Source organism: Dermacentor albipictus, chromosome 5 (genome assembly GCF_038994185.2).
Source record: "Dermacentor albipictus isolate Rhodes 1998 colony chromosome 5, USDA_Dalb.pri_finalv2, whole genome shotgun sequence".
Lineage (NCBI taxonomy): Eukaryota > Metazoa > Arthropoda > Arachnida > Ixodida > Ixodidae > Dermacentor > Dermacentor albipictus.
In genome coordinates, this window is record NC_091825.1 from 102,015,101 (window position 1) to 102,027,721 (window position 12,621).

A 12,621-nucleotide genomic window follows, 5' to 3' on the forward strand; every position below is an offset into this window, starting at 1 on the left:
TTATCGCTCACGGTCAACGCCGCAAAACGCCGACGCCAACACCGACGCCGACACCGACGCCGACGACACCGGCTTTTCTGCGACACGAGCTCCTTAACGCTATCGCGTTAAAAAAGACAGCTGGCCACAGGTGGGATACGAGCCCACGTCTACGCATTACGCGTGCGATACTCTGACCAACTGAGCTACCGCGGCGCCGTTTTGTCATCCACTTTCTGTGGTATTTGTGTTTACTAGAACTAACCTTGCGAGTGTTAGCCTGCGCCACCACACACGGCCTAGGCAGCGTATCAGGCTGCATCTGGCGGCGCCTTTCTATCTCAGGCGTCACGTCTATGGAAACTTTTTGAGAGAGGGCAACTGGACAATAAACCCAGACATGCTGCCTAAATGCATCAAAGTTGCCGCATTCGAGACCGTCGCTATAATGAATGAGATGAAAGGAAACCTAGGAACCCGATTTTATTAGTCGGATCATAAGAAGCCAACAAACAATGACTCTAGGCACTTCCCATTTCCCCTATGCTGCGAAGAGAGGGAGAGAGAAAGAGGGGGAGGGGGGAGCGTGCGCTTCGGCGTCTCCATGTAGGACGTCACTAAAATCACAGCACGCCCTGGGGCGAGAAGGCAGCCACGCTAGAGGTTATGATATCCCTTTGGGCCTGCCGGGCAATACTAACTGTCGCGTGGCGCACTGAATCCAAGTTATGAATGGTCGTTTTCCGCCCCGCGCGTTTCTTCTCACGACTCCCCGTTGGGGGACTTTGATTATGTTTATTAGGCGCCTCGTATGACTTCGCGAGATGCTACGTCGTTCAAAGGGCTCTGTGTGTCTCTCGCTGCGGTGTACCTTCGCGAAATTGAGTGCCGTGACTGATGAAGAGGAATGCTTCGGGGAAACACGGAAGGCCCATACGGGTGGGCGATTGTCGAGTTGTGTGCCCGTTAGCCAGACGTGGAGGGTTGAATGCAAGGCGTGTATGCGTGGCTTCTACGTTGTTTATGCTGCGTTGCAGTTTCGATGAGTTGGAAACAATAGAATTCAGCTAAGAAGATGAATCGCACTGGCTCTTGGTTGATATTTTGCTGTTCCCGGACGTGCCTGAAAAAAGAAAGAGAGGAAGAAAGGAAGAAAGAACGAAAGAAAGAAGGAAAGAAGCGAGACAAAAAGTATAATCAGCATGTTTTTGGTGTGCCAATGTTTCTAGGCTAATTACAACATCTGACTCTACTGTTATTCGCTGACACAAAGAGAGAGAGAGAGGCAAGGCAGGGAGGTAGCGCTGGGAGAGGTTCCCCTCTCCCTGCGCTACCCTACATTGGGAGAGAGGAAGAGTACAGTAAAGCAAAAGAAGTAACTGGAGAAATAAAGAAAGGTCAAGTGATTCGCGCGTGCCCACATAACAGTATTCAGCATGCAATCGCTAGCGGTCGCAGAACTCAATTGTCTTTAAAGTGTCCAGCAGTGCTCCTGTGGCCCACAGCGTGGATAATGATTGAGATATAGTCCCAGTATGTTTCTTTTATCTAAACGCGCTGTCCTCAAGGCGGCTTAAAGCGGCACGCGATGCATCTATTTCATTGTCAAAAGAAGTAGAGGAGATCGAGGTATGTTGTATGGTCTTATCGAAATCGCCAAACCCTGCACGATACCATCCCGTCACGAAAACAATAAGCGTTCGTAAAAGCTATGTCCGCCCACAAGTGACACAGAAGTGCCGTCGCATCTAGATGAACCAGGCAGTGGTCGAAGGCGCAATGAAGGGTCAAGCGAATGGAGCTCCGAGTTTGCACATTCGGCTGAATTTCGATCTCCTAATAAATTTCGGACAAGATAGTGTATGAGGTTACCGCGGCACATCAGGTATTGACGATGGCACAGGCACCCGCTGCAATGGTTGGTTTGCGGACCGTGATGCTATGTCGGCTCTTTCGTTGCCTATGGTGTCGCAATGTCCCTGCATGCAGACACTGAAATTTGATTATGTGTCAGTTTTTCAACTGAGGGGCGGTGAGATTGTCTATTTCGGATACATGCTGTCACGAAGCAGCAAAATGTTTGTTGAGTGTATAGTCCGAGAAGGCGCCAATAATGTTTACTTTGAACCGTGAGGCAAAATAACATAATTACCTATATGAAGTGATGTGGCAAATATTAGCCCTCACATGTTCTAGAATTTGCTGCAATTATATATTATTTTGTTTGCAAATTATCGTCTGTAATCGTTAGCCTAATTGTTCTTCATGCATGACACGAACATTCTGTGGCTGAAAACATACCTACGGTTATTTGAAATAATATGGACATGTCACAGGGTGCACATTTGAGCTAGTTGGTAACTTATGATGGCGAAGCTGCTATCCGTTGTTCGTCCGAAGAACGAAGACGTGAGATAACTGAAGAATTAAGTGCGCATTAGCTTGCGTTCAGTATTGCATAAAACGTTCACCGAGATAATTACCAATAAAATCAGTGCAACACTTGACTTCAATGAACCAAGAAAATAGGTTGGCTTCACGGAGGCATATTCTACAACGGATCACGTTCATGTCATCAAATAGATAATTGAGAAAGCTGCGGAGTACAATCAACCTCTCTGTACGGCTTTCATAGATTATTGAAACGCATTTGATTCAGTTGAAATACCAGCAGTCGTGGAGGCATTGCGTATTCAAGGATTAGAGGAGGTATACATGAATATCTTGGGAAATGTCTACAAGGATTCCGCAGCTACTTTAGTTCTCCATAGGAAAAGTTGAAAGTTGCTAATGAAGAAATGGGTCAGGCAAGGAGACACAGTATCTCCAATGCCATTCACTGCTTGCTTAGAAGAAGTATTCAAGCTATTAGACTGGGAATTCTTAGGAGTGGGGATCAACGGCGAATATCTCAACAACGTTTGGTTTGAAGATGGCATTGCCCTTTTCAGCAACACTGGGGATAACGTGCAACAAATTATTGAGGGCCTTAACCGAGAAAGTCTAAGAGTGGAGTTGAAAATTAATATGCAGACGACAAATGTAGAGTTCTATAGACTGGCAAGAGAACATGAATTCATGATCGCCAGTGAACATCTAGAATTTGTGCAGAAGTACGCTTATCTAGGTCAATTACTCACAGGATACCCTGATCACGAGAATGAATTTACAGGAGAATAAAAAATAATGGCTTAGAGCGCATACGGCAGTCATTCACGAATCCTGACTGGGAGCTAACCACTGTCGTTGAAAAGAAGTGCACATTCATTGCATTCTACCAGTTCTAAAATATGGGGCAGAAACTTGTAGGCTAACAAAGAAACTCGAGAGCAAGTTAAAGATTGCGCAAAGAGCAATAGAATGAAGAAAGTTAGGCGTAACGTTAAGACGCAGAAAGAGAGTGTTGTGGGTCAGAGAGCAAACGCAGATGTCCGATGTTTTAGTTGGCATTAAGTGAAAAAAAAATGCGAGCTTGACAGGCCATGCAATGCATTGGGCAGATAACCGGGGGACCATTAGAGTTACAGAAGGGGTGGCAAAGGAAGGGAAGTGCAGTCGAGGACGGCAGAAAATTAGGTGGGGTGACGAAGTTAGGAAAGTTGCAGGCGCAAGTTGGAACCAGCTAGCTCAAGACACGGGTAAGTGGAGATCGCTGGTAGAGGCCTTCGTCCTGCAGTGGGCATAGAAATAGGCTGTGGCTGCTGATGATGATTGCAATACCTATTGGAGTACCTATTGGAAATTGTTGTTTGCGTCAGTCCACGTAGGTGAAAACAAGGCAAAATGGACCTGAATATGTTTTCGGGAAACGTTTTCCTTATTTAAATTTGTTATTCGAGCAAACGAAAAAAGAAAATAAGCTGGCGGGCAACCGGGACGCGTCTGACGCGATCCGCGTTGCTATTGGTTCCCCGTCCGCGCCGCATGTGGGAATTCGCCGAGAAGTTCAGCGCAACAAACATTAAAGAATCTCACGCACGAAGAGGCCGACAGCTCATTCGATGCACCTGGAAATTCGCAAGTGCGAAATCGCAAGCAATATTGCTCCATCACAAACAGGCTTAATAAACATGAATAGGCCCACCTTCTCTCTTGCCCTAATCAGTCTAATATCGTATATCTTATATGGTATAGATAGCAAAATCAGCACACAAGGTTTCTGTTGCATAGCGAAGGAACTGTCTTCGGATGCCCTACGCGTACTGTGACTCGTACATTCGGTTTATCGCATTTTGTGGTCACTCACGGTACAATGCATAAAGATTTCCTACACCTACAATACATGAAGGCGACGAAAAGAAAGAAATACAGCTAAGCTTATCCGAGACAAGAGGAAACCATGATGGCAGTGGAATCGAGAACTAACGAAATTCTAATGGAAAAAAGAAAATCTGCAAACAACCCCGGCAACGAGCCGCCACAACGAGGCTCGCAAACAAGGCGGCCGTGTGCAAACAAGGCTGCTGCACGTGTCCCAATTACAAGCGCCACGAGTGCGCCGTGAAAACCGTTGTTTTCTCGCTCCTCTCCTCGCTCTGTTCTTGTAGGAGTAACAGGTGAAAAATCTCGTGTGCGTAAGCAAGGTGGTCGGTTAATTAGACCAGCGCTGAAATTACCTGCCTCCGCGAACGCGCAACTTTCGCTTCGCAAGCGTGGTGTGCACAGGCTTTGCTTCCTACAGAGTTGCGGTGATTTTAGAAGTGCGAAGGTCTTCGTCGGCGTAGGCGCGGACGTCCACTCCAGTTTGCGAACAAAGGAGGACAGAGAAGTTTCTGCCGGGTTTAAGGATCACCTTCATCATAGTCACCCGCACCAACACCACCGCGAAAATCATCATCATTATCATCATAATCGTCGTTGTCATCATCATCATCATCATCGTCCTCGTCGTCACCATCATCATTATCGTCGTCGTCGTCGTCGTCATCGTCATCATCATCATCATCATCATCATCATCATCATCATCATCATTGTCATCATCAGGTACAAGTATGCTCAAAAGAAAAGAAGTATAGATAGTTTGTATTAACCTCATCGTGGCCGTCATCTTGGGGGTCGAGAAGCTGCGTAAGCAAGAAAGGTGACAGCTCGACAACACGCCAGGCGCATATTGCGCCGTGCGAGAAATCGGTGACGGTGATAATCCGGTGAAGAAGAGCCACCATGAAGAAGCAATATAATGTACGCGCGATGATATGCTGCAATGACGCCATCGTGGCCACCATGTGCGGTTACTACCATGGTGAAACGCTACGTCTGTGATGTCACGCGAAAACCACCCATACAGGCCACGACGCATAAGCAAGGAATTGGTGACACCGAAAATATCGATGATACGCTGCAGGCTTACTACAGCTGTGTTGCGCATACCTTTTCGAAAACAGGTTTTCAAAGATAACTCCTGGAAGTGTATTGTTCATCGTTATTTACTCTTAGTAAATGTGTTTTTGTTAAAGCATAGTGTTTTGTTAAAACATAATGTTATTTAGCCTGGGCGGCGCTGAGCAGAAACGCTGCAGCATTTCTGCTCAGCGCCTGAGACTGGGGCTATTTGACTGTTGGGTGTTATCGCCATGGGTTTGGTCTCTGAGACGCACTGGCGCGTTCATTTGATTCCGCGTGATGACCCCGCTGTTTCTTACCTCAATCCAAGAATGTTCCGTGCAGTTGCCGACAGGTTAGGACCAGCTGTAATCACGGTCTGGTTATTGCACAACATAACAATTTGGCAGTTTCGCCTGAAGGGCGAATCATTGACAGCGATAGCAAGGTTTAGCGTTGCGCTCGAATTTCTCGGACGTTGTTCTTACTGTAATCGCGTGCGACATGTTGGCGCGACGCAGCACTCAATACAACTCCTGCTGGCAAGAAGAAACAGCGCTCTGGTAGCTAGCAGGCGCCTCACATTGCTTGAGCGCCACCTGTTCACGGCTGCAGGCTTCGCACTTTAAGGGCTCGCATGATGTGACCGATGGAAACCATCGGCCTTAGGTCAGCGTCCAGGGAAATATCAGCTAACAGTAGCTTGACGTTTACTGCTCAGCAGGGATAGTAGTGTGTTCGTAGTTCGTGTGCGCACAACGTTTACATGCCAGCAGCGGAGGACATGCGCTGTTCTTGCTCCGCCCCGAGGCGATTGAGTGTAGCGTTGACGGTGTGCCCGCTCCGCTTCCTTGTTTTTTGTATCCATCCGCACTCCGCGTTTCTGCAGACCCCTTAAACTTCCACGCCCGAGCCACGCATGCGCCGTCAGCGCGACAGTAGGACGGCGGCACCGACGGCATGAATACGCCTCGAGTGTCGGCATAATTCATATGGCAATAAGGTCACCTGCTAACGACGGTAGCCGGTGCATCCTCTTTCAGAAAGCGACAGCAAGACATTGAGCTCAACGACAAAATCGTCACAAACGATTTTTCTAGGCTCCCTCTCCGTAGAAAGCTCCGTGGAATCTAACATAGCCATGCGAGCCTCCTGCACAGGTTAAGAATATGTGCTGCTTTTACGTGGCAATATTTTTATCGCATCCAACGCGCGGACTCGCTAGGATGATTTGGGAAAGTGAAGCACGTGCTTATTGATTGGCCCCTTTACGGATGTGAACGGCAGGCAGTGGCCCCTTTGTTAGCGCAAATCAACAAGAGGCCCTCGAGTGAAAAAGTGTTGCGGCCCTTTGACCGTATATAATATGGACGAAGCGAGCCATCGGAACTCTTTCAGAGTTTTTCGTTAACGCAGGCTTAGGTTCGAGCCTGTGAACGTGCCCTCCGGGACACGAACGTACATAACAGCCACGTGCTGCTATCCCCGTTGTCACTTCTCATATCACTATCTTTCAAGGAGCAGGTTAAAGCAGGAGCCAAGCTGCAGGTTAAAAAACAACTACCCCAGGCCTACCTCTCCGCGATTTCTCTAAAGGAAGTCCCTCCTCCCCCCTTCTCTCTCTAATGCGGGATCTTTTATTTAATGTTTATATTCTATGCTGTGCTTACCATAACCAACGCATCAAACCAACAACACATCTTATTCACCACGTGTTCTTGCTTTTATTGCGATTGCAGGGCTCAGTGATGCTCTGCAAAGGAATTCAGCGGACCATGGAGGAAATCAGCGCAACCCGAGAGATGTTCAGCCGGCCAGGTCAACCACGCTCAACAACAGACTGCGCAAGATGCTCGTCCAGGTCAGTGCAGTGAGCGTTTCAGGCTGTGATTTGAAGCTTTCAATTGTTTAATGACTTTCTTCTCGTTTAATTCACATTTGTATCGAAAGCCGAGGTGAAGCAAATATAAACGAAAAACACAAAATAATGTTTTACGATCAGTGCGCATTTGTACACACCAAAGTATAAGGGTACGTAAATGTGAACAGACGTGCTTTGACGGAGTGAATCATTAAACGCGAATCGGTGGTAAAATTAGCTTGTTTTCCATGGACCGGCCACACGATGCAATATAACCATTTGCGATATTTACCACGAAATGACACGCTTACCCTGCAGGCTGTTGCCAGTGCCCTTTCTTTCTCAAGTACATCGTGGCAGTTTGCTGCGCTTTTCTTTACACGATTGCCTAAAATGGTACAGGCTTCATTTTCGTTTTCCTTACACCGGTAGATAAAAGCTGCGCGTTTAATCTTCCGGACTACCTTTCACAAATATTACTGCAACTCGCTCGAACTTCTGTCCCTGCAAAAGTGCTCCTCAAGATAAACGCGCGTTCTCGCTAAGGAAACGTGACCGTAGAAGAAGCCTTATATCTCCTTTATTTGAAGTACAAGCTCGCACGCGCGAGCGTTCTTCATGAGTCTCCCTATACCAGACCCCGCGCACAGAGCACTTGCCCGCTCATGCTTCTGCACAGTGGCGCACAGACCGCATCTGCCGCGTAAGGCCTGGTGCGCAGTCGTGGAAATCAGGTTCTGCACCGATAACGGTGGGATGCAAAGGGAAGTAGGGAAGGCGGTCGGGCTTGTCGAGCGCAGCTTCTCCTCTTGGCGATAAGAGAAGTTTTCGCCATGCCTGTCGGCCCACGACACGGTTTGAATGGCGCAGAGTTCTTTCAAGGAATCGCTGATACATGACGTTAGAACAGAGGGTAGTTGGGGAAAAATGGATGCAGGGCTTCAGCACCAAAGGGAAGCAGAGAGGTGGAATCGTAGGCAGTCGCCAGGTGGCGGCGGGGGAGGTCCCTGGTATATAGTAGAGTGGCTGACGCGCCCGCACGCTCGTTCGCAGTGAAGAACGTCTGAAGGTTAGAAAAATGCGAGACGGGAGAGAAGTACGAAGAAGCGTGTTCCGCTATCGTTTCCCGCCGTGCCTTTTCTGGAGTCAGCAGTATACGGTGTAGCTCGGGATCCTCTTCGCAAGAGCTCACTCACGGCATGCGGCAGCACAGTCAGCAGGCCGGACTGCGCAAGGCGACGCCCCAGTCACGCCACGCGCCGGCACGGCACGTTGGCCAGCTTTTCCTCGAAGAACGTCCAAGATATCCCGTCCGCTAAAGCCATACGTTTCGTTTTACATATGTTTTCTTCTCTCTTCTTTTTTTTTTACTTTTCTGGCTGTAAGCTTCTTTCCACTTTGTTTCTATATACTTTGACGTCTGACGCGCTTTTATTTAGAACGATGTGCAATCGCAGGGCAGAAGTTAAACCGCCATTCGTGTGTAGAATCACCATCGTTCGCATATTGGGCTCGGAAATATTATTATTTTTTATTCTTCGCGACCTTATCACTCCGACCACTCTCCCTTAGCGGCTGCTCGAGTTAATAATGCGTGGGTTGCTTGTGTGCACCGACTGCCCTATTTTCCCCCACAAGGAATTGGTCTTTTCTTTCTTTTTTTCCATGAGACGGCCTATAGATATTTGTCCCACCCGCCGCGGTTGCTCAGTGGCTATGGTGTTGGGCTGCTGAGCACGAGGTTGCGGGATCGAATCCCGGCCACGACGGCCGCATTTCGATGGGGGCGAAATGCGAAAACACCCTTGTACTTAGATTTAGGTGCACGTTAAAGAACCCCAGGTGGTCAAAATTTCCAGAGTCTTCCACTACGGCGTGCCTCATAATCAAAAAATGGTTTTGGCACGTAAAACACCATAATTCTTTTAAAAATATTTGTCCCCCTTTCCGAACTGGTCCATAATACAGCGATGTTTCCCAAGGACAAGGTAACGTTTGTTTCTGGTTTCAGCTCATACCGCTTATCGGTGACAATTAACCTTGCTACTCATAGTACCTTAGCTGACATAGAAATAAAATGGAATAGCAGGAAGTACACGTCTCCAACCTCTCCATCTGACCCGCAAGCTAAATCTAATTTATTCTTATCCCTTCTACTTATAATGCCCATGTCGAACAACTAATGACAATTCTCACGCTTCTCCTTGTGTATCACCACTTTCGGCGGCTACAGAGAGACTGTAATTATTCCTGCTCCACGCAGCAATGCGCCCCGGCGACACACTGACGGTAACCACGTTGTCGCGACAGCACTGCGCCACCGACGGCTGAAAGAAAAGAGACGGGACAGCAGCCAAGTGGGGGGCGCCGAGGTTATCGTCTCGAGCGCGCCCATCAATTGCCGACCATTCCCTCTTCATTTCGGGAACTTCCCGGGGCTTCCGTAGCACTTGGACACCAAGGCCGAGACGTGGCCTACGCGCAAAGGGTGGGCTGATGGATGCCCCCCCTCAGCGGGAAGCCCGGTCACGTATCCGGAAACAGAGGAGATAGGAACAAAGATAGCGAGTCGCCTCGTTGCCGTCCAGATGTACTCCTCCGGAGCCTCCGATAGGCCCTTCCAGCGTTGCCTCTATATTCTTTCCGCAAGCTTAGTCCTGCTCGCCGTCTTTGTTAAGGCTACCTTGCAATGCCGTTTCTGTTTTCGTCTTTCTCTTCACCACGCGAAAACAAATTTCCCTATAGAAAGCAAATCAACAACACCAGCGCTCAAATTCGCCTTCTCCGGGCTCTCTGCCCGACTTTCATCGCTTTGCCATACTCAGCTCGTACTGGAATGCGTCTTTACAGAATAGGAATAGAAGACTTCTTATTGGTTTACTGGCTCTGTTGCGGGGAAATGCATAAGTTGGTGCAACGAAAGCTTATCATGAATGAAACCTAAGAAGCAGCGTGTTACCTGTTCAAGGGAGGGGGAGGAGGTAAGGGCGGAAGGAGTTGGTTAATTCATTGAGAACAATCAGTGCGCGACCAAATGAGAATAGGATGAGCTAAAGTGTGCTTTCTCCTACACGATATGGCAATGAAAGCTGTGTGCGTGCTTGCGTGCCTGTGCGTGTATGTGCGTGTGCGTGTGCGCATGCATGCGGGTGGGCGTGCGGGTGGCCGTGCTTGCGTAGAAGCAGATGCTCTCTACACTTCGCCATTTGTATCGTACGTTACGAAGCATGTTTCGTCATGTGACTTGAGTCCGCTCTTGCACAAAATTGTTGAGGATGAAACTGCACAGTCCTAGTTTACCAGAAAAATTCTGTTGTAGTGAGCCTTATTATGCGTGCCTTTTCACCGGAAGCCACTTTTGATCACTCGACAAAGAGACTGTAAGCAGACACACGTCGATTCATACATCACCAGACACATACATCACCTTCTTACTTTGAAGTATGCTGATAGGCTTACGTCTGCTCGTTTGTGTTTCAACAATATCCAAAGTTGTCGTCCGCTGCGCCGAACTTGGCAGACCGTCAGGAGGGGCTTCTATTGGTAGAAGCGCACGCGATGCCTCCTTCAATGAGAGAGAAAAGTCTCGTCACATGACGCAAAACTCGGCTTCCTACAACACCACCAGATCGAGTTGCCCTCCGCCAATTAATGAAGCTTCGCAGGGTGATATGGGCCGGACAATTTTTGAAGTGAGATAAGCTCACAGTAAAATTCTTTATGAAGAACGACTGAGGGAGAGGGAAGAAAGTGAATGGGCTGGAAGAGTGTTCAGGCATTTTTACAGGAATGACATTGATTCACAGTGGAGGAACTGAACTAGGAAGCTTACCAGCAAGTATGCGGCCTATATGGGGAACAACGCAGCAACAAAGAACGCCAAGCGGGAAGTCAGAGAGGCTGAGATAATCTAATCGGTGGTGACAATGAAAAAAAACAAAAAAACCTGCCATGAGCAACTACTTCAGAAGAAAAACGCAATCAGGAAAGAAAGAAACAATTTATGAATACTCAAAGGGAAGCTCATTACTTTTTGAAGCGAGATCGGGGTGCCTTAGAACACGCACCTGTAAAGCGAGATAGAAGGAAGAAGTATGTGCTTGCTGCGGTGAAGCTAAAGAAACGATGGAGCATGTTGTATTAAAATGTAAAGATACTTGCCCAGCATTCGATTTAGGAATCACTGACCGCCTTGAAGCCCTTGGGTTCAGCGAGAGCAGGGGGGAAGTAAAGGCGTCCGCAATAGAAATTAGTAAGAGGTTTGAAGTTTGAAGTTTGAAGTTTGAAGTTTATTACAATTTTGACAATACAAGATTGTCATGGCACCGGAGCAAAAGGCGAGACTATACACGCCTGACTAGGCGCCTGGTGATTGGAAGATTGGCGGGAGAAAAGCAAGGAAAGGACAAACAATGGGGGCGTACAAAAATAAAGTTCACAATAGGGCTTCAGAAAATTTGGTTATTGGAATTCATCGTATTTTTTTTCCCGTTTCTTTTTCTTTCTTTCTTTAACATAGGTAGGACATTAGGCAATAGAAGAACAAGAGCTCGGTGGCGCAACCCACCGCCCCGGTCCAAAAGGGGAGGCTCACAACATCCATCCATGGTCGGCGCAACCCTCGATAGCAGTTTCGCCGCGGCGCAGTCACGCCACCCCTTTCTCTTCGTGAGTCGGTTACAGCACGGGCGTTTGCCGCCGCGTCGCCGTAATCAGATTGTGTTTACGATAGTGGTGGTAGCTCACTCAGCGCTCTGGTGCCCTGCTACGGCAATGCATGCTTAGAAACTCGGCGAGCACAAGAGCGTTGGAGAAGAGCGTAGTAGTTAAAAACATGAAGCTATAAAACATCCATTACACGTACGGAATTGTCATAGAGGAAGCAGTGTCTTCAGAGGATTAGGAGACCTCGAGATCAGGAGCGAAAACGCCTAGCCCGCACCACAGCCTGCGCCTATACATTCGTGTTACAAACTTGTGACCGTCGTCAGCTTTTTTTTGTGTGTGTGTTTGTATGAATAACCTAGGTGGTGCAGTCGGTTGTTTTTAAAACTTCGCATTCAATTTGTACTCTGCCAACGCGACGCTAACCTGCTTGGTCGACTATGGCTTTAAGAGTGGCCCTTACGAAGTTCGCCTATCGCATAAAAAGGGCAGGCAACGCTACGCGTAATGACTGTAGGTTGCGAGGCGACCCTTGAACCCACTCTCTGTGGCTGTCTTTGACTAGCCGTGTCTATAGAGATGATTGCTCGCAACTTGGCCTGCTCACGTTTCTCATTGACCATCTTGGGATCAAGCCGTTTTGGAATGCCGAAAAGTTACGTGATCACAGCAGAGGGTGAGGCACACCAAACCTATATACACACGCGGCTTTAGCGGTAGCGCATTGCGTTTGATAGCGGCCACCAGTAACCTCCGCCCCCTTATCCAGCACACGCTGCAAACGGCACGATAG

At 48.1% G+C, this 12,621-nt stretch overlaps 1 protein-coding gene across 3 annotated transcripts in view; it reads left to right on the top strand.

The window, feature by feature from the left end:
* Positions 1-12,621, top strand: part of LOC135905949 (cadherin-like and PC-esterase domain-containing protein 1) — a 209,867-nt gene that overhangs the window by 103,226 nt on the left and 94,020 nt on the right. For 2 of the 3 annotated variants that reach the window (XM_065437093.2, XM_065437094.2), the window contains exon 4: positions 7,042-7,163. In XM_065437093.2, coding sequence (XP_065293165.1) covers positions 7,042-7,163 — 122 coding nt within the window. Of the gene's footprint in view, positions 1-7,041; positions 7,164-11,697; positions 11,832-12,621 lie in introns of those variants that run through there. The other variant, XM_070538646.1, reaches the window with a different exon arrangement.